A 22,244-nucleotide genomic window follows, 5' to 3' on the forward strand; every position below is an offset into this window, starting at 1 on the left:
ACTGGTATCTAAGACATCAGCACACAACCCTTTACTGGGGTAAGTGTCTCCTGCTATTTCTGCAGGAGGAAACACACCACAAACACCACCAGGCTCCCATCTGCTGCAAAAGCAGAGCTCTTAGCCCGTGCAGCACACAAAGCAAGTCAGCAGAGCTGAAGGTCTTAACCAGCCTGGCCAGGCCCAAAGTCTGCACAGCTCCATGGGATTTCATTCTGTTTACCCCTTTAGCAAAGAGATGGAGAAGCAAGGGCCTAAATTAGAGCCCAGGCCAAAAGAAATAGGACAGAAATATGCAAGAGGCAAAGGAAAGAGGTTGGGGGCTGAGGGGCTCCTCGCCCACCGCTGGCTGCTCCCTAAGAAACGCTCTCTTCTGTTTTCAAACGTGCTGCAGAAGCAGCCAAGGAAAACCTGTGGGTTTTCATGCAGAAAAACAATGAGAGCAAACATCTCTTCCCCTCCTCAGTGCTCTCACACCAGCAGCATTTCACAGTCAGAGCCTTGTGATACATTTCTCACGTCAGGTGCCTCCTCCATCCTTCTGCTGGCAGATCTCCAGCCAGGCTGCCCACAGAGCCATCAGGCTGGCCAGACATTCCTACCCTGTCTTGTCTAAAAAAGCCTCCTAGTGAAGGTCTAAAAGATGCTGCTGAGCCACAACAGCCAGCCCCAGCTCCTCTGCTCCCTTGGCCGAGTTCAACAGACGAGAGGCATCGTGTGCCGTGCTGGAGCAATGCAGCCACTGCTCACCTTGCATGGAGACTGGCTGCTCCCTGCTTGCTTCCCTCATGAACAGATCCAACCCACTGCCTTCATGAATGCAGGCCCACGTTAGCTCCACCATGCCAGATGTGAGCCTGGCTGGCAACAGCCAAGTGTCCCAGGTGCCAATCCTCAGCTATCCACAGATAAGGAGCTAAGCACCTCTAAGGCTTCCCTGGAGCCTTCTCTTCTCCAGGGTGAATTCACAGCCCCAACCCTCTCAACCTGTCTCTATAGAGAGGTGTTCCCAAATGAAGGGCAGTGTTGAGTGCCCAGCCTAAAACTGCCCCCTCTGCACAGAGCAGCCTCTCACCCTAGATTCTGTGTCAGAGGGAGAAAGGAGCAGAGAGGACAGAAGAGACAGAGGAGAGGGGCAGAGAGGACAGCGAAGGGGAATGGAGAGGAAAATCTCTCCCTGTCTAACAAGGCTCCTTGGCAGCATTTGGGAGCCAGAGTGCCTCCTGTCAGGAGCACACACAAAGTGCTTTTGAAGCAGAAGTGTACATGCAGTCCTTGGCAGTTGGAAACAGCAGTCAATATACAGACAAACAGGGGTTGGAGCATATGTTCTTCCAGCTCCTAAGAGAGTGCAGCTTATTCAGGGTTGGGGTGTTTCTTTCCAGGTCATCTCCAAATTTATTATGCAGTCAGTCACCTGCTGGTGTGCAAGCCACAAGAAGCATGAGAAATAAACCCCCACCCTCTCTGCAAGCAGAAAGGTCTGACAGCAAAAAAGGGTCAGGGGAAACAAAAAAAGAAACAAAACAAAACAGCTTCTAATTTCCTCACCAGTGGCTGCCAAGAGGAGACCAGGGAGGAAATAAAATCCCTGCTTTACTTCTCACTCAGCAAGTTTTGGTCTGGGAGAACCTCTCAAAAGTCATTTCAAGCAGCTTGGCAATTCCAAGCCCAAGTAAAACCCAGGTCATTTGCAAGAATGTCCTGGGCTCAGGAAATGGCTGGATTCCCACCTGCAACAGCTCTGTGTGCTGGGGGAAAGAGCTGGGAGGAAAGTTAGCCCTCAGCTAGAGGGATGGATTGCAGTGGAGTGACACCAGCTTCCTTCAGCAAGATTTGCAAAGGTGTCTTTAGAATCATAGTTCAATAGCCATGGCTGATGGCTGAACCTGATGATCTTAGAGGTCTTTTCCAACTGAAACCATTCTATGATTCTATATTAACATGTAGCTCAGCAGACAGCAATTGCAGCACACCCAGTGGGTATGAGCTAGCAACTAAAGACTCCAAACCTGCAGCACACATCCACCTCTCATGGACCCCCTTAGTCTTTTGCACATCACAGGCTGAAAATTGTGCTGGCTCACTCTGCCCTGTGTCCTACAGACAGCACAGTGCCCATGACCTCCCACGAGCTCTGGGGCTCATCAGCATCCTCTACCATCACCTCATGGCTCAGATCCCTCTCAGCACAGTGGTGGGGACAGAGATCCACACTCACCTGAGCCATTATGCCCCTGTACTCAGCACTGGTTAGGACACCTTGACTCCTGTGTCCAGTTCTGGGCCCCTCAGTTTGGGAAAGATGTTGAGTTGTTGGAAGGTGTCCAGAGAAGGGCAACAAAACTGGGGAGGGGGTTGGAGCACAGCCCTGTGAGGAGAGGCTGAGGGAGCTGGGGTTGCTTAGCCTGGAGAAGAGGAGGCTCAGGGCAGACCTTCTTGCTGTCTGCAACTACCTGAAGGGATACTGTACCCAGGTGGGGGTTGGTCTCTTCTGCCAGGCAACCAGCACCAGAACAAGAGGACACAGTCTCAAGCTGTGCCAGGGGAGGTTTAGGCTGGATGTTAGGAAGAAGTTCTTCATAGAAAGAGAGATTGGCCATTGGAATGTGCTGCCCAGGGAGGTGGTGGAGTCACCATCACTGGAGGTGTTCAGGCAGAGACTGGATGGGGTGCTTGGTGCCATGGTTTAGTTGATCAGATGGTGTTGGGTGATAGGTTGGACTCAATCTCAAAGGTCTCTTCCAACCTGGTTAATTCTATTCTATTCTAGACAGCCTGGAACTCAAAATGATTTCTCCTGCAGTCTCCAGGTCAAAGCTCTTTCCTTTGTATTTAACCAAACTAAAACCCAACCCTCAGCTCCTTTTACTTACAAGAATGCAAATCCAAATCCCTGTGATTCATTTCTTTAACACATGCTGGATTTCAGAGCAACCAACCACAGCAAAACCCAGCTGAAAGAGGTACTCAAGTAATTATTTGGTTAGCTGTCAGAAGGAAGAGGTTCCCATAAGCAATACCCCTGACAATGCTGAGAAACTGAATAGCCCTGTGAGGAAAGCATGGCATGAATGACACCTGGACAGGCAGGGGAGACAGCTCCATGACAGGTCACTTCGCAGCTCTTGCTCCTTTCCCATGGCAGCAATTATTGATGAACATCAAGCCCAGCCAAAGGCACAGCCCCCAGCTCTGCAAGGCGCTGGAACCCAGCCCGGGCGGACGCTGCCAAAGAGCAGCAGCGACACCTTGTGGGGAGCTCTAGCATTGCAGGGCAGCAGCCACCAACACAGCCCCTCCGCACCTGGGCTTATGTCTGTCATGGGTTAAGCTGAATCTGCTACTGCTATTCAGTGCCTTTTTCTACCCCTTTTGCTGCAAGACGTAAAGAGTAAGGCTTCACAGCAAGCTGATCCACTGCAAACCAGCAGGTTTCTGTCAATACTTAGCCCCAGAGCAGTGTGGCTAGCTGACAGTCTTCTGAGCAGCAGCTGAGGGAACTGGGGTTGCTCAGCCTGGAGAAAAGGAGGCCAAGGGGAGACCTTATTTGCTCCCTCCAACTCCCTGAAAGGAGGCTGGAGGCAAGGAGGGGTTGATCATCTCTTCCCCAGAAGCGAGGAAACAGCCTCAAAATTGCACCAGAGGAGGTTTAGGCTGCACAAAAGAAGCTTCTCCCTTGAAAGGGTTCTCAAAGGCTGGAACAGGCTGCCCAAGGAGGTGGCTGAATCCCCCTCCCCAGAGGTGTTTCAGAGGCAGAACTATGGTGCTGAGGGCCATGGTTTGGCAGAGTTAATGGTGGGACTTGATCTCAAAGGTCATTCTGATTCCACCAAGTCCAAAACACAGACATGTCCCCTGCTGCCCCTCCCTTCACCCAGGCCATGGGGACAGAACCCTGGTGTTCTTATACAAGGGAAAGACTGAGTGGAAGACAATTCAGGTCTTTCCTTTGGGTGAGATAGAGAAGTGTCCCAGAAGACATTGTTACCTCCTGGAAGCAGCACCTGAACTGAAGCTTACTGAGATCTACAAGAGAGGCAGGCAAGGTGCAAGACAAGTGCAAACCAAGATTTTTATTCTTCCCAACATACATACAAAGTGAGTGGACACACAGAACAGCAAGTCAGAAACTGGACATATTTACAAGACAGTGAAGCTATCAGATTTTTTCCATCTTGGAGATCAAGTCATCACAGATTTTTGTTAGCTCATCATTTTCTTTTGTCTGTTGAAAACAGAAGGGGGGGGTGAAAAAAGGGTGAGTTTCAGGTATGTGAGTTATGCCACATCAACAGAGAGCCAGCTCAGCACAAATCATGTTGGCTAACAGAATGCAACAGAAAGCCCATCTCCCCACCAGGGACTTGTGTACATCTACTCTGAAAGGCCACAAAGAAACTGAGGGCTGGAACACCTGCTATGAGGATAGGCTAAGGGAGCTGGGCTTGTTCAGCCTGGAGGAGAGAAGAGTCTGGGAGGACCTTAGAGCTGCCTTCCAACACCTGAAAGGGATCCTACAGGAAGGCTGCAGAGGGACTTTTCATAAGGGTGTCTGGAGACAGGACAAGGGGGAATGGTTTGAAGCTGAGGCAGAGCAGGGTTAGACTGCATCCTAGAAGTTCTTCAGTGTGAGGCTGGTAAGACTCAGGAATAGGCTGCCCAGGAAGGTTGTGGGTGCCTCCTCCCTGGAGGTGTTCAAGGCCAGGTTGGACAAGGCCTTGAACAGCTGAGTCTAGTTGTGAGGAGGCTTGCCATGAGTTGTGCTTCAGGTTCAGAGCCTATTTCCCAATGTCTGCCAGCAGCCACCAGAACCAGCACTGCTACAAGATGGGTTTTTTAACCTAGCTTAAGGCAACAGCTTGAAGGGGTTCACCCATGGCATTTCCACCAACCTTTTGCTCAAGGCTCTTCTCCAGGGACTGTATCCTCATCTGTTCCTTGCGGAGAGTGGCTTGCAGTGCGGCAGCCTCCGACTTGGCCTTGCTCCGTACCTGGGCGATCTCCTCGTTGGCTCTGCAAAGGAAGCAAGGTGGTGTCCACATCAGAGAGCTCAGCAACACTGACCAGAGTCACAACAGCTGCTTCCACAGGGGATTAATCCCCACACCAGAAGTTTTAAGCCAAGTGTTGGTATTAATGAACATTTTCTCTGTTCCAGTGAGACCTCACCTGGAGTCCTGTGCCCAGCTATAGGACTCCCTACACAGCGACATGGACCTGCTGGAGTGGGCCCAGAGGAGGCCATGAAGATGATCAGAGGGCTGGGGAAACTCCTCCATGGGGACAGGCTGAGAGAATTGGGGCTGTTCAGCCTGGAGAAGAGAAGGCTCCAGGGAAACCTTAGAGCAGCATTTCAATATCTGAAGGGGACCTGCAGGAAGGCTGGGGAGGGACTGTTTAGAGGGGCTTGGAGTGATAGGACAGGGGGCAATGGTTTGAAACTGGAGCAGGGGAGATATAGGCTGGGCAACAGGAGGAAGTTCTGTACAAGGGTAGTGAAATACTGGAACAGGTTGCCCAAGGATGTAGTTGAGGCCCCCTCCCTGAAGACATTCAAGGTCAAACTTGATGTGGCCATGTGCAGCCTGATCTAGTTGGAGATGTCCCTGCTGACTGCAGGGCACTTGGACAAGCTGACCTTTGAGGGTCCCTTCCAACCTGATGCACTCTGAGCTTTTAAAGCAAATGAAGACAACACTCCACTCCCAGTACTTGGCTTCCTGCCATGGTACTTACTGCTGCAGCTTTTCTTCAGCATGTGCCTTCAGTGCTTTATATCTCTGCTCCTCTTTTTTGATTCTAGCCAGGTATTCCTCAGCACATTTTTTCAGAGCTTCTTCATTCTGTCCCAAACCCAAAGGAGTTCAGTTAGCTTTGTGTGCTTCACAGACAGGCTGTTGCACTACACCTAAGTGGCACTATTTGCTCATCAGACTGATATGGATGGCTGCAGTCCCAGACCTACACAGGACTGAAGCTTCCCCTTCCCACTGTCTTCACTTTGCAAACTGAGATTTATCCAGCCCACCTCCCTCCCAATGTGCTGTTTATTATTCAGGAGCAATCTGGGAAAGGGGAAAAGACACAAACTAAGGTCACCAATCAGTTCTGTGGGTTGAACTTCTTAAAGTCAACCTTGCCTTAGCTTGCAGTTGTCCTAAGGATAGCTACAAATAAAAGTACTTCAGAGAACCCAGGGAAAGAAGCAGGTGTTGGACCCTGATGTAAGTGACTCCAACATGAACAGCAGGAAGATTACCTTGCTAGGCACAGGACACCCTTTGTTAGCTGTTCTAGCAAGCTGGAACTGTTAGAACCAAGTGCTAAGCTTCCCTACTAATTTCCAGCCCCTGAATTTAGCACCCAAATTTAGCACCCAAATTCTGCTACAGCAGAATCTTCTGAACACAGGGTGAGAAGAGGAAGACACAAAGTGAGGAAATATGGGATACCAGAAAAATTATTTCCAGTGAGGGTGGGGAGCCACTGGAACAGGGTGCCCAGGGAGGTTGTGGCTGCCCCTCCCTGGAGGTGTTCAAGGCCAGGCTGGACGAGGCCTTGAGCAACCTGGGCTAGTGGGAGCTGTCTCTGCCCATAGCAAGGGGTTGGAACTGGATGATCTTGAAGGTCCCTTCTAACCCAAACTGTTCTAGGATTCCATGAATGAAAACCTAGCTGTACCAAATTGAGAGGTTCAAGCTGAAGATGACCAAAGAAGCTATTTCCATTTTGACTTGTAATAGTAAGGGAAGCAAGCTGCCTGCACAGGAGTTCATCTGACCAGCAGGCAAGTGCTGTGCATGCAGCAAGGAACAGCTCCTTGTCTGAAGGAACTTTGGCTCCTAGCAGAGATCATCATAACTCTTTAAAGCCAGACACTCAATACAAACCAGTCATTTTAAACCTTTAAGTCAACAACACCTCAGCCCCTGGTTTTCAGGTGGTGCCTCTGTGAGCTAGGGAGCAGCTGCTCCTCTCCACTGAGGCTCCTCTCAAGCCTCAGAAGGGCTTTGTCTACATTGCAGCATCTTACTTGGCGGTAACCCTCCAGCACTTCTTTCTGCTTCTCAAATCGTTTGAAGAGTTCAGAGAAAGATTTCTCCATGGAATGCAGATCTGAAATGGCTTGTTGCTTTTCTTCCTCCACCTTCTGTATTTTCTTATTTAGTGACTCCTCCTGCTTCTGAGCATCCCCTAAAGAAAGTGGAGTTGACAGGGTTACACCTGTGATGTTTTATGCTACCACAATAACCTGCTTCCGCTGCATGGACAGATTAAGCCCCACACCTTCAGTCCCTCTAAGCACAGAAAGTGTTTGCTAATGCAACCTCTTCCCTGAAAGGACACCAGCCTGGCTTTCTGCCCCTGTGCTCAGCACTGGTTAGGCCACACCTTGAGTCCTGGGCCCCTCAGTTTAGGAAAGATGTTGACTTGCTGGAATGTGTCCAGAGAAGGACAACAAAGCTGGGGAGAGGTCTGGAGCACAGCCCTGTGAGGAGAGGCTGAGGGAGCTGGGGTTGCTTAGCCTGGAGAAGAGGAGGCTCAGGGCAGACCTCATTGCTCTCTACAACTACCTGAAGGGAGGTTGTAGCCAGGTGGGGGTTGGTCTCGTCTCCCAGGCAACCAGCACCAGAACAAGAGGACACAGTCTCAAGCTGTGCCAGGGGAGGTTCAGGCTGGATGTTAGGAAGAAGTTCTTCATAGAAAGAGAGGTTGGCCATTGGAATGTGCTGCTCAGGGAGGTGGTGGAGTCACCATCCCTGGAGGTGTTCAGGCAGAGACTGGATGGGGTGCTTGGTGCCATGGTTTAGTTGATCAGATGGTGTTGGATGATAGGTTGGACTCAATCTCAAAGGTCTCTTCCAACCTGGTTAATTCTATTCTATTCTAAGACAGTAAAGAAGCAGTCAGCCTGTTTGCTTTATTTCCTTCACCCCAATCCTAATGCCATTAAAGACTAATTATAAAGTGCTTGCCCAAAGCAATGCAGTCAAAACACCACACCTGAGTTCACCCTAAGAGCCTCAAATGTTGTCATAGAAGCAAGGAATCCAAAAGTGGTTTTGTTTTCCTTACATGTAAGAGCTGGATGCTTGAGGAAACTGGGATAACAAGCAAGACTAGCACAGCAAATTCTCTCAGGACAAGTTTTTGTTGACACAGCTGAACTGTGTCTCCATAGGCTTAAAGCAGAATGTAAGAGCTGACATCAATCTGTTTCCTGGAACTATATCTAAGGAACATGGAAGAAGCACAACTGAGATGAGACATGAAGAGGAAATTCTTCCCCAGAAGGGTGGTGAGGCACTGGAACAGGTTGTCCAGAGCAGTTGTGGAGGCTCTGAGCCTGGCTAGGTTGGAGGGGACTTTTAGCAAGCTGCCCTGGTAGAAAGTACCCCTCCTGCCCATGGCAGGGGAGTTGGAACTAGATGATCTTGAAGGTCCTTTCCAAGCCAAAGCAGTCTTGTGATTTGACTGTTCAGCTTTGAACTAGGAGAGCAGACCTATAAAAGAGTTTCATTTAATGCCCTCCTAGCTTTTAAGCCACAAACCAGACTGAAGCAAAGGTCAAATCTGTCCAGCAAGAACTCCTGCTGACATCTCAAATGAGGTCAGATAAGAAACAATTAGAAACAGACAAGTGCCAGGTTAAGTAAAGTAGCAGCTTAGACTCCCCTGGAGAATAAGAGAAAGTTAGATGTGTCCATGCCTTACTCAAGAAGTCATCATGACCTGCCAAGGGACAGCATGTCTGTATGAACATGCATCAAAGTGTTACTCTGCCTTGTCTGAAGCCTTACCCTCACCCTGGAAGCACTTGAAATATGAATGCTGTCAGAAGGCAGAGTGCTAGCTTCAGATAGTAACCTTGGGGTAAGCATGCCCCACACCCCCACCAATCCACTCAGGGTAAATCCAGCACCTACCTATCACTTGGTTTATCATGCTTTCAAACTCAGCAACTATTTTTCTGAAAAGACACAGAAAACACATTGAACATGTTAGGAAAAGCAGCTGAAGTGATTAAAATGGGATGTATAAAATCAGGGTGGATTCATACCCCATTTCCTTGTATTCCCCATGCAGCTTCTCATACTTCTTCTTCCACTCCTCAGTCTCCAACTGCTTCTCTTGAACCTTTGAGGGAGAAATGACCTTTATTTCTTGCACAGGAAGAGAAGATTTGATACTTGGAACAATCTGAAGGGCAGCTTACAGTACTTCCCTTCCTCCACACCAAGCTAACTGCTTAGCAATCAAAATGGTTTCACTGCCTGCATCAAATAAGATGCAGACTCAGATGTATTTCACATGCATGATTCCCAGTGCCACCAGTATCTTCTACAACTCTGTATGGTTAAAGGTTCTTTAAAATGAGAGCATGAATGTTAAGATATTCCAAGCTTTCCTGTTGGAAAGCAGCTCCATGGAAAAAGACCCTGGGGTCCTAGTAGACAGTGAGCTCTCCATGGGACAGCAACGTGTCCTGTGGCTAAGAGGGACAATGTCATCCTGGGGTGCATCAAGAAGAGTGTGGCCAGCAGGTGGTGAGAGGTTCTCCTCCTGCTCTGCCCTGCTGGGACCACACCTGGAATACTGTGTCCAGTTTTAGACTACCCATTCATGAGACAGGGATCTGCTGGAGAGAGCCCAACAGAGAGCTGCAAGGATGACTGGGGAGCTTGAACATCTCTACTATGAAGACAAGCTAAGAGACCTGGGGCTGTTTAGATTAGATGATCTGATATCAAACACAAGAGACTTGCAGGACACGAAGAGTTCTGCTTTGGAAGGGTCACCATACCTCTTTTTTAACCAGCTCAATGGCTGCATCCATGTCCTTTTGACTGTATTTTAGCACATCTATAACATCATCCACTGCAGTGTTTGGGAAGGCAGCAAGAGGGAGTGGAGAAACATCTGGAATCAGGGAATCTGTTTCCTGGGAGGGGGAAAAAAAGAAGTAAAAGAAATGTAGTTTCAGGCTATTTCTCATGCCATTGTGTGCAGATTATTAGATGGTAACACTGAAACACCCAAAATATGCCCAGAACTTTGTTCCCATGACTTTGATTGGATGTGGCACTTGGTGCCATGGTTTAGTCATGAGGTCTGTGGTGACAGGGTGGACTTGATGATCTTTTGAGGTCTCTTCCAGCCTTGGTGATTCTGTGATTTCATAGGTCTTACAAAACTATGGAGTTACTTTTAAGGGAGAAGAGAAACTGCTATCCACCAGTGACAGCCCAGAAACATCTGCCCAGGGAGGTGGTGGAATCACCATCCTTGGAGGTGTTCAAAAACCCTGTAGACATGGCACTTTGGGATGTGGTTTAGTGGGCATGGTGTTGTCTGGTTGATGGTTGGGTTTGATGATCTTAGAGGTCTTTTCCAACCTTAATGACTTTGTGATTCTAATCTATGAGTCTGAGTAACAACAGGATGCAAAGATAAATCAAAGCAGATGACACCACGCTGCTCCCCCCTCCACTACAAAAAGCACCACTTCAGGCTGAGCTGCTGTGTGTGGATCTGTTTGTAAAATGCTGTTTATACTACAGACTTCAGACTGCAGAGCACCAAGTTTAACCCAAGAACTGCTTTTCAGCCCAGCAGTGCAACTAAAAGACTTTGTGGCTTGATTGAAGCAGTCTTAAAACCAGCTCCAATTCTCCTACACCACCATGTGCAACAGGAGAATAATGAACCAGCTGCAATATGTCATCTTCCAAAACACATTAGAAGTTCACCAACAGCTTTTAGAAAGGATCCAACCTGAATGTTAAGATAACTGCTTCATAAGCATGAAGCTATTAGGTGCCCAGGGTGGGCAAGGCCTTGAGCAAGCTGGTCTAGTGTAAGGTGTCCCTGCCCATGGCAGGGGGGGTGAAACTAGATTATCTTGAAGGTCCCTTCCAACCCAAACCATTCTGTGATTCTATCATCCTTAGTATATCTGTGTAAGTCTTAGTTTCAGAATCTAGCCCAGCTCTTTCCTAGAAGATCAACATGGAAGCACAATACTCTGGACATCCTTACAGGAACTGTAAATGTTCCCAGAAGATCCAGTCCTTGGGGTTTTTCTTCCTTTTGAAGGCTCACTGCAGGCTTTTCAGTTTCCTCAAGCAGTTTACTTAAATCAGCAGCAGGACTGAAAATGAACACACAGACACACAACGTTACACCCAGGTGCTGCCTTTCTTTGCAAAGCTTTGCACCAGAGCCTAGCCTGAGTCAGTACCTACCCACTGTGAAGAAGAGCTGGCAAGAGCTGAGTATTTGTTTCAGCAGTGCCAGAAACTGGTTTTCTTGGGCTGTCTTTCAACAGAGGGTCAAACTTCAAATACAGTGACTGCTTCCTCAGGGCAGACTCTTTGAACTGAGTGGAGAAAGACAGAAACTGGCAGATCTGCTGCTTCATAGCAAAAACACACACACATCCCACACAGGCAGAGAAATCATCCCCTGGAGAAAGGGTGAGCCAATTCTTCATTGTTCTCAGGAGAAAAGTTATGTAAGAGAGCTCAGTGCCCACACTCTTGTGTCTTTATGTAATACCAAGTGAGCTCAGACTGCTCACAAGCAGAACCAAAAGGGCAAACGTTTGTTAACTGCTCACAATCAGCAGAAGACAGTGAAAGGGAAAGAGTTTGCAAGCTGGGTGAGCAGTGTGTGCCACCCTGCCTTTGCTCACCCAAGGACAAGCACAGTGTGATCACAACACAGTTTGCTATCTCCCAGAGCCACTCCTACTCTGCCCCAAAGCAGGAGAAAGGACAGCTGAGCTGAACTGATTCAAACATGACAGACTATTTCCAGAGATTTCCTGAAACTGCCCATAAAAACAAAAAGAGCTTGGGGGGGAGGGAGGAAAGTAAAATGTTTTCAAAGCAGTGATGCTGCACTTTCAAAGCCTGATGTTCTGAGAGCAACCAGAGAGGTGAAACATCATCCATGTCACCCCTGTTAAAGACAAATAAGCTGCAAACTGAAGGCAAAAGGCCTCTCATCCATAGCAACAGTGCTTATAAACACTGCCTTCCCCCTCTCCCACCCCCTGCCCAGGCTTTCTGACACATTCCTTTGGAACAGATTTCTGTGGGCACATTCAGAGTGAAGAGATTTCAGGAAAATATTTAAGGCTTGACAGTTTCAGTTTCCTCTCCCACCCCTGCCAGGGAGGCAAACAAAACATTTCAGAGTCATACTTACTGAGGAAGTGCCAAACTGTTCCAGATAGTCTATTTCTATGCCCATTCCTAGAACTGGAAGAGGAAATGATACAATGAAGATGCAATGTTGTGCTGTTTCACAGGGAAGCACCCACAGACAGAAACAAATAGATGTGTACAAAGCAAATCAATCCCTGCTCCCATCTCACCAGCTCTGGGTTTTCACCTGCTAAAAATGTTATCTTTCTGTCTGGATCTGAAGTAATCAGGCAGAGATTTCTAAGGTAAGTAAGCTTACAGCTTCCACTTGTCCCCAGGTACTTGTAACCATATGTAGAATTTAAACACACAGCTAGCTGGGGAGGGACTTTGTGACAGGATGAGGGGTGATGGCTTCAGACTGGAAGAAGTTGGATTGAGATCAGACATGAGGAGGAAATTCTTCCCATGAGGGTGATGAAGCACTGGAACAGGCTGTGCAGAGAAGCTCCAAGCCTGGCAGTGTTCAAGGTCAGGCTGGAGGGGACTTTGAGCAAGCTGCTCTAGTAGGTGTCCCTGCCCATGGCAGGCCCCCTTCAGACATTTTACTCTTATAAAATAACTCGGAAAAGCATAAGATTGGTAACATGACCTTTAAAAGCTAGCACACAGCTCAGATTTGACAACAAAGGTACAGCTGTGTCTCAATATACTGATTCCACTCAAGCATTAAGTGACAACTACACTGCTGCCAGAGCATTTGCTGATCCTCCCACACAATGTCCCGACAAGGTGCTAATATCTCATCTCTGTAATAAGCTGCCCTGACAGCAAGTGGAGGAAGCTCATCCACACAGCAGTCTGAAGAGGACAGGGTACAGCAAAGGGCTACAATGATGCTGATGGGCCTGGAATACCTCTGTGATGAAGAAGGGCTGAGAGAATTGGGGCTTTTTAGTCTGGAGCAGAGCAGCCTGAGAGGGGATCTCATCAATGCTGATCAATACTTGAAGGGTAAGTGGCAAGAGGAAGGGACCAGGCTTTGTTCAGTGGTGCCCAGAGACAGGGCAAGAGGTAACAGGCACAAACTTGAAGGTAAGTTTCACCTAAACCTGAAGAGGAACTTGTTTAACTGAAGGGTGACAGAGCCCTGGAAAAGGCTGCCCAGAGAGGTTGTGGAGTCTCTATCTCTGGAGTCATTCCAAACCCATCAGGACATATTCCTGTGTGACCTTCTCTAGGTGACTCTGCCCTGGCAGGGAGGTTGGACTCAATCTCCAGAGGTCCCTTCCAACCCCTAGCATTCTGTGACTCTGAAATCAATACTGAAGCAGTGCTACAGCCTGCAGCAATCCACAAGACAAATCCAGGCAGCTGCACAGCTCTAGTGCACTTATTTAAAGAGTCCTTCATCCCAGAAATTTTTCAGGGAGCCTTTTTTCAGCACAAAACTGTTCCAGCACAAAGTTGCTTCTGTATTGATCTAAACATCATCCCTCCTGGCAGCTATGCTGCTTCCAGCAGCCAGCTGCTTGAATTTAGCTTAATTCATGGAAAGTCAGAAACACTCAGGTGCCTTCAGCCCCCTGCTAGTCACTTGAGGCTTTGCAGTCCCTTCAGAAGAGCAACAGAAGACAAAAAAAAAAAACTAGAATCAAAGGCAGAACTGAAGTAGAGAAATGCACACAGAGGTTATTGGAACAATCTCTCTCCAGTTTGCTCCAAAGAATTGCTCTTACCTTCTGATGAGGGCCTGAATTCCTCCTCAGGTTCAGTGTTAGCTGCCTGCTCATCTGCTGCTGCTTCAGTTCTGTGGGAACTGGGTTTAATTTCTTCCACAGACATTGACTTTTTTCCACTGTCAGCAGACACTAAATGATCTTGAGAGGGGGCATTAGCTGGAAATGTCTTAGATGGGCTCATTTGCTTCTCCTGATGAGAAAACACACCACACAGTCCTTTTTACTGTTAAAATGCCGAGTTAAGTGCAATGAAAGTCACAATAATGATCACACAGGTTTGTCATAAACCAGCTGGGCAGGTGGCACAATAAATCACAAGTTCATAGGCAGAGACACTAAGCTACCAACACTGAGTGCAGCTCACATTATACAGGAGTCCACACCCTTGTGTTTGCCCTTGTGAGCGATCAAAAAGGGTACTAAGCACCCAAAGCACCAATTTGGCTATCTCTGATGTTACCTTCAAAAAGACAAGTCTACACACTTGCTATTTGTTCCAGAGTTGCTAAAGAGGCACAAACCCACCAATTCTTGGACAAAATATCAGACATGGGCTTGTCAAAGGGCTCTGATGGAACACACTGAACTTGTCTGTACTTTACCGTGGCTGTTTCTCCTGGAAGTTCAGCTTCTGCTTGAACTCCTGGCTTGTCATCTTGAGTTCTTGGTTTGCCTTCCACCACACTTTGTTTGCTGATTTCCCTAAAGAAAAAGAAAAGGAAAAATAAATCAAAAGCAAAAAAAAATCAAAGCTGCACAGTTCTCAGTTCTCTATTGCCAGATCTACTGAAGCATTCAAGGTGAGCTGCTTTAGTTCCAGCTGCCACCATACAGGAAGCTCTACAGAGGGTGGGGATGTAAATTCACTCTCTTGTCTGGTGACAGCTTCAGTGGAAGCTCTCCTTCCTTCAGAAGCAGAAAGTCACAGCAGTATCACTTATTTCTATTCACTTCACACTGCTCTGTTCCATTCCTTAAGCTCATTTTTGTAATTAAAGATAGGCCTTGTTTAATTAGGAAGAGAGTTCCCAGCAGTCTGCCTCTCCCTCTGAAGCACTGCAGCGAGGGTTGGTGTAAAGCACAGAACTTCATTAGAGAGTCCAATCCTCTAGCTCCTGCTGACAGCACCAACTTAAGCTTCCCACCTTGGTATTGAGCAGCAGATCATATTACACAGGGAGCAGAGCACAAACATTGCTGGCAGATGGACATTTTGTGCCAGGCTAGCTCTGATAAGCACCTAGCGCCTGTAGCAATGTTGACATTAATAGCTGGACTTCCCAGGAAAGGCAACACAGCATCTCTCTCACTCAAAGATTTATGTGGTGCCAAGAAAATGCAGCTCTAGTGACAGACCTTTTGACTGCAGAGAGCAGATACCAAGGGACCCACAAGAAAAGGTGCCACACTGGACCCTGTCCTCAGCAACAAGGAGGGGCTGGTAAGTGATGTGAAACTGCAGGGCAGCCTTGGCTGCAATGACCTCACATTTTAGAGGGCTGCCTGCCCGTGGCTGGAGGGTTGGAACTGGATAATTGTTAAGGTCTCTTCCAACACAAGCTTATCTATGACATGGGAAGAAGCCAATGCACCTCAGAGTTCAGCCAGGACCCTCAGAGAACACAACTTCATAGTCCCTTCCCATCATGTGCAGCACTGCTGCCTGCTTTAGCTGTCTCTGAAAGACAGTCAGCTGATTCTCCACATTTTACTCTAATCCTGGAGTGGAGAACTTGACCAAGGTACTAATGCTCTTCCTGTAGGAGCCTGTTGGCCCTTGCTCCTCCAGATCTCATCAAGTTTTTTTGCCCAGAGCTAGCCATCTTGGGATGGTTGCCCCAAGGAGGTCTTTGCTGCTGCACCACACTGTGTTAAAGGTTACAATACATGGCACTTCAGGACATGGTTTAACAGCCATGGTGGTCTTAGGTTGTTGGTTGGACTTGATCTTAGAGCTTTTCCAACTGAAAATTCTATGCTGTGGACTTGGCCAACCTCAGAGGGAAGAAGTCAAGGAGGTTAAGAATCAACTAGTTCCAAGATAACCATCTAGCTTTTCCTCACATGAGTGAGGAACACATTCAGCTACAGATCTACTTACAGACTTTGGGGCTCTCTTTTCTCAAGAGCTTCACAGGCACTCAGTCTCTTATCCTGCTCCACTGGATGAGGCTCCCTTGATGAGGTGTTATCCTGCTGCTCTTGCAGCTGAGCTTTCTGAGGGCCAGGTTTAGAACACTTCAATGAGCCAGAAATTTTAGAGCCTCCTCCAAATGGATTAAAGTTTGGATCATCAAGTTTGTCCCAGTCCAATGTGTAAGATGCTTTGGGCACAGGGACTTCATCTTCCACGGTAGTTTGATTTTGCACTTCAGTATTCTCTGGTTTGGGTTTGGCAACAGGAATTTTTTTGGATGGTGGTTTAATTCCAGGTCTTCTCCCTAGGTTCTTAGGGGGTGGTTTTCTGGCAGTGGTCTTATCAAAGTCAAATTCCAGTTTTACTGGTTCAGCCTTGGTGACACTAGGCTTTTCTGCAGGTTCCCCTTTGGGGACAGCCAGCTCTTCTGCAGGCTTTGACTCTTCTGTGGAGGCTTTTTCTGCTACTGAAACACCCTGAAGCTTCAAACCTCCAGTTTTAGAAGAATCAGCTACATCAGAGCTACTGGGACCTAAGCTGCCAGACAACTGAACAGGAGGTGCAGGTGCTTCTGCTGACTGCACTGAATTATCAGTCTGGCTGTCATCTGGAGTAGCAGCCCTCACATCCTGGACAGAGTCACTGATGGCTTGCTTAGGGGACAGCTTGGCTTTGTCACACTCCAACTCTCTCAATACAGGCTCTTTTCCAGAGGAGACAACCTTCTCCTCCCTGGAGTGCTCTGTACTTGCTGTGGTTGAAGCAGGAGCTGGCTGATCCCACAGAAGAGAATCAGCACTCTCTTCAGTTTTCTCAGGGCTGCTGGATACTTTTCCAGAAGGCTTCTGCAGATTTACAGGGGAATTCTGCAACTGTGCTGAGCTTTGGAAAGGATTGATGTCATTTAAGTTATCAAAATCCAGGTTGTAGGAACCTCGACTCCTCACTGGCATCTCATCATCTGGGTAAGCAGCTGTGCTGACCTTCTCTGGCATTTGTGTTCTTAACACCGGGGTGGTTGCTTCAGCCTTTTGTTGACATGTGCTGCATTTAAAAAGGAAAACAAAAACGTCAATCACATGCTACAGCTCTTCTCTAGACATCATTTGAAGGCAGCTTCAGAAAGAAATTTGCACAAGTAGCTTGGCATGCTCAGAGTAACCTGATTTCTGTGATAAGGCAGCTGACAGCAGAAGAATATCACAAGAGCAGGAATTCAGTTGCCATCTAAACACTCAGAAGCTTGAGCTGTGGCAGACATGAAGCACACGGAGATGAATCCTTCAGCTAGTCAGTGCTCTTCAGCTATCTGTTCCATAAGCTGTGCCACCTTATGCCAGCCATCACTGGAGACTGCTCTACTCGCAGCAGAAGGATGTTGCCACATCACCAGACAACAAAACAACACACTGCTTAAGAGGAGACATTAATAGTGAGCAGCTCAGACACAGCCACAACTAGCAGGATATCTTCATGGAGATCCACCTATGAGTCATGACCAACTCACAAGCCTAGGTCCAGACTGAGTTTGTGAGTCAGGTTCTCCCACTCTAGTCATTACTTTGGTCATTCCACAGATATTTTTAGCCCCTAAAATATGCACCGGCAGTTCATCTGTGAGGACCTACAAACAGAACCTGGGCTTCAGGCACTCCGAATTAGCAGCAGGTCGGGAGAGCAAACTGGTCACAGGAAAACACAGCTCCAGTAAGAAGAGAAAGATAAATCTCTAGAATAAACAGGTTAAAGAGTTGAGTGTGCTCATTGCTGCTGAATATTCTGCAAGTTACTGCTCTCTACTCTCTTTCCCCAAACTCTAGCCAACTTTAGAGGCTGCAGCCTCAGACTGCAGAGAGTTAAGCCATCACTTCCTGAAACAGGATTTCCTCCCATTGTTTTGTCCCTTCTGAAGTTATCTGTGCTCTGCACCATCCCCATCTGCTGCAGAACACAACCCGATCACAAGCTGCTCACTACAAGCACCCCTTGGCTAACCCCGAAAGCGAAGCAGGAGGGAAGAGTTGGGGAAGTTCTCACCGGTTTGAGAGCCTCTTCCCTGCAAGAGCTCAGCCCCAGGCTGGCTCAGCTCCTAAGGCTCCTCCCCGTTCTCCATCCGTCTTTAACCAGATAAATGCCAGCCCAGAGTGAAACACCTGCTCCAAATCCCAACTGCTTGAGACCAGCCCTAAGGGACACCAGTCGATAGCTCCCTGTCCCTCAGCTTTGTGCCTACAACCAGATCCTGACATTGAAAAGCAGAAAGGGCACATACAGCAAGAGCAATGTCTCCACACATAATTATGCCCTAACTGAACTCAATTTTGTGCTAGCCCTGCTAATTCACTTCATTCTCATGTATGAAATCTTCACTTACTCCTGTGAGCAACAAGTTCAGGGCATAAATGCCATCTAATGTCACCACGGTGGCTAGAGCAGAAGGACTCTTCTAAACTAGAGTTAAAGTGAAGCAAATGTCTGTGGCAGGGGAGGTTTAGGCTGGAGATTAGGAAACTTTTCTTTGTTGCAAGAGCAGTCAGGGATTGGAACAGGCTGCCCAGGGAGGGAGTCACCATCCCTGGAGGTGTTCAAAAAATGTGTGGACATGGCACTTGGGGACATGGTTCAATGATCTTAGGTTGATGGTTGGACTGAACCCTGGAACTCTTTTCCAGCCATGATTCTATGACAGACTATTTAAGAGTGCCCACCTATCCCCCTCCACCCCATAAACAAGAGCAGGGGTGAGATGAGAGCACTGGGTAGTTAAAAAAGCAGCAAAAGGATGCATCTCCTTGCAGAAGACAAGCATCTGAGACTTGCTGCCCCTGGGAATTAGATGGCAGATATTAATACAGTTGCTAAAAGGGGCTAAAAGGGTCAGCACCAAAAAAATATGCTGAGGTGTATTAAATATTGTCCTAGCAATGCCACAGCAAAAGCAACATCTTGTCACAATTATGCCCTAACTGAAAGTCAGCTTGGTGCTAGCCCTTTTCATTCACTTCAACCTTTTAAATACTAAACCTTCACTGACTCCTGGGGGCAACAGGTTGGGAGGATAAATCATAGAATCAGTCAGGGTTGGAAGGGACCACAAGGATCATCTAGTTCCAACCTCCCTGCCATGGGCAGGGACACCCCACACTAGATCAGGCTGACCAGAGCCTCATCCAGCCTGGTCTTAAACACCTGCAGGGATGGGGCCTCAACCACCTCCCTGGACAACCCATTCCAGGGCTTCACCACTCTCACAGTGAAGAACTTCCTCCCCACCTCCAGCTTCATTCCATTCCCCCCAAGTAAATTTATTCTATATTAAACATTGATATTAATTTCTGACACCGTCATGACAGTATTTCTAGTAAAGGAGGGCTACAAAACCCCAGACTGGAACCCTGCAGATTTTATGCTCTTCCCCAAGCAGCTCCCAGAAGTCACTCTGAGCCACAAGGTGCCAGCCTATAAAGACACAAACTTGTGCTTCCTTGGGAGCTGATGTTACACTCATTTTTGTGTTCCTAGATCTTCTTTAACCTCAATACTCATTGACTCAAGGCATCAAGTCAAACTAAGCCTTCAGGAGATATCACAGGGAGAAAGATCTGAAAACTGAACATACAAGGGAAGAAATTCAGGGCCTTGCATTAAGGATTGGTTTCAAAACAGCTCAAGCCTCACATGAAGACCTTACTGTAGGAGGGAGTTTTGTGCTCACTGCCTGATGTGTTTTTCTCTTAAACTCTTTATCCATCTCAAATCACCTCTATGAAATCCATTGCTGAGGAGCTAGGAAGAGCTTGGTGTTCACTATTACACCCAGTGTCATTGCTTTCAAGGACAGCTGACATTGGAAAGAAGCTTGTTCTTGCAGAACACTCCCCACCCAGCTAGTTTCTCTTCCACAAACTTCTTTGGTGGGCTTCAATACTACAAAAATATCCAAATCTCCAAAAAGCCATAGCTGACAGATGGAGAGCCAAGCTGAGTCTGGTGAAAGAGTACAGATCAGCTTCCTAGGCTCCAACTTGATGCTACAAAGAAGTCATTCAAGCAGAACTTCATAGATGTGTACAACAGTTTGGGTAAGGGACCTTGAAGATCTAAGTTCCAACCCTCCCTACCCCAGTCAGGGATACCTCCCACAAGACCAGACCTTGCTATAAAATACAAGATTACTTTTAATCTAAGAAGGCTTAGAACGAGGAGGAGTTAACCTGAGCACGTTCCAGAGTGAGAACACTACCAGCAGGGAACACATGACTTACTCATCACTGAGAGGAGCAGAGAAAATATCATCCACCAAGGCTTCACTGCAGTCATCAATTGTGAACGTGGCATCGAGTCTGTCTGTCATAGCAGGACTCAGGATTTTTCGAGTCTGAGGATCTCTTAGGGGAGTGTGAAAGGTCACCTTTGAGAAAGGGGAGGAAGGAAGAAGGAAGAACATGAACACAGCATTTTTTTTTCCAAGCTCCAACTAGCAAATGCATTCAGTAGCAGAGATGACAGAAGAAACAGAACTGATACAAACCCACCAAAAAAAAACCCCACCCCAAAACAAGCCAACAGTTTACCTTCATAGCTTTTGCCACACCTTTAGGTGGCAAGTTCTCCTTCTGGGACGGGCGTAGGATGGAAGGTCTCCCTGTGAGTTCTGGTTGTGCAAAGAAGAAGCTGCAGTCTTCTGCTGTTAGGTCCTCGCTGAGGCTGCCTCCATTGCCCCCATTTTCTGCGTTTAAAATCTGCAGACTCATTCTAGAACATCAACACATCCGAGAGGCAGCGTGAGCGAGAGGGCGGGGGCAGCCAGATGCACTCTCAGATAAAGCAAGAGGCTGGAAGCCTGGCATTGGCTAGCAAAGGTTAACAGCTGCAGAGGGACTTCTGAAAGCATTAGGAAACCCTCACAGGGGGGGAAAAAAACATCTTTCAGAATCAAATGGTTCAGGTTGGAAGGGACCTTTGAGGTCATCTAGTTCCAACCCCATGCCATGGGCAGGGACACCTCCTACCAGACCAGCTTGCTCAAGGCCTCATCCAACCTGCCTTTGGATGCCGCCAGGCTTAGAGTCTCCACAGCTTTTCTGAGCAACCTGTTTCCAGTGCCTCACCACCCTCAAAGGGAAGAAGTTCTCTCTCATGTCTCATCTCAATCCAGCTTCTTCCAGTTTGAAGCCATTACCTCTCACCCTGTCACTCCATGACTTTGTCCAAAGCTCCTCTGCAGCTCTCCTCTAGCCCCCTTCACATCCTGGAAGGCTGCTCCAAGGTCTCCCTGGAGCCTTCTCTTCTCCAGGCTGAACACCCCAACAGTCTGTCCTCACGGCAGAGGTGCTCCAGCCCTCTTACCTTCTCAGCCTCTTCTGGACCTGCTCTAGCAACTCCATGCCCTTCTTGTGCTGGGGGCTTCAGAGCTGGCCCCAGCACTGCAGGTGGGGCCTCAGCAGAGCAGAGGGGCAGAATCCCCTCTCTCCCCCTGCTACCCAGGCTGCTGGGGATCAGCCCAGAGGAGGGCTGGCTTCTGGGCTGTGAGCGCAGTGTCAGCTCAGGGTGAGCTTCTCCTCACCCAGCATCCCAAAGTCCTTCTCCTCAGGATTGTCCATGGATGGTGACCCCAAGAAACATAATTAGTAATCTGTCAAACCACTTACAAAGTGATTTGTCTCAGAGCTGATGTGTTACCTTGCACCACCTACACAGGACAGTCAATACTGGCTGCCTGCAATGGCTGACCACACAAGCTCAGGTGCTCGATGTGATCTGACAGCTACTCCTTAGCTTGTTTTTACATCCTCCATCATGCACTCGAGATTAATCCAGAAAGCCAGCTGAGGAAGACTCAAAGGATTGCCTTCATTGTCACAGAGGCAACAAGAACACTCAGGTATATTTTCAATCTCCTTCCCCTCACATACTCAAATTCCTGTATTCAAGCCTCCATCCACATTTCCTCGCTCCTACACTAATCCTTCTGGGAAAAATTTCTTCCATCTCCTCACTGAATTCAGCTGCTTTGTCTGCAAGCCCCAAACCAGCACTTTTAATCAGCAATGGAATGCAAACAATGGCTACAGAAGCACTGGCAAAACAAAGCACGTCTGTATTAGCTGGATTTTCATCCCTTCTTTGTTCATCATGTTCATATTTCAGCCCAAGAAAAGTATGCTTAGATGAAAACAGATGCAGGAAGTACTTTAATGTGAATAACTG

At 47.8% G+C, this 22,244-nt stretch overlaps 1 protein-coding gene across 1 annotated transcript; it reads right to left on the reverse strand.

Moving 5' to 3' along the window:
• Positions 1–4,094: 4,094 nt before the first annotated feature.
• TACC3 (transforming acidic coiled-coil containing protein 3) lies at positions 4,095–20,788 on the reverse strand. Its single transcript, XM_054172346.1, has 15 exons — positions 20,609–20,788; positions 20,300–20,445; positions 15,999–17,078; positions 14,500–14,599; positions 13,895–14,087; positions 12,217–12,269; positions 11,250–11,383; positions 11,044–11,155; positions 9,809–9,946; positions 9,065–9,141; positions 8,931–8,974; positions 7,037–7,197; positions 5,740–5,846; positions 4,896–5,016; positions 4,095–4,228 (listed from the first exon to the last, which is right to left on the reverse strand). Exons 1-15 carry the CDS (start codon positions 20,786–20,788, stop codon positions 4,163–4,165), a joined length of 2,712 nt encoding a protein of 903 aa, XP_054028321.1. The 3' UTR covers positions 4,095–4,162.
• Between the last annotated feature and the right edge of the window lie 1,456 nt (positions 20,789–22,244).

This window comes from Dryobates pubescens, chromosome 23 (genome assembly GCF_014839835.1).
Source record: "Dryobates pubescens isolate bDryPub1 chromosome 23, bDryPub1.pri, whole genome shotgun sequence".
Classification (NCBI taxonomy): domain Eukaryota; kingdom Metazoa; phylum Chordata; class Aves; order Piciformes; family Picidae; genus Dryobates; species Dryobates pubescens.

Excerpts from the sequence above, each read along its gene's own strand:
- TACC3 (XM_054172346.1), bottom strand. The coding sequence starts at position 20,788 with ATGAGTCTGCAGATTTTAAACGCAGAAAATGGGGGCAATGGAGGCAGC. Across the intron at positions 20,446-20,608 it reads GTGTGGCAAAAGCTATGAAG|GTGACCTTTCACACTCCCCT; the intron begins GTAAACTGTTGG and ends CCTTTCTCAAAG. Across the intron at positions 5,847-7,036 it reads TGCTGGAGGGTTACCGCCAA|AATGAAGAAGCTCTGAAAAA; the intron begins GTAAGATGCTGC and ends GGTTTGGGACAG.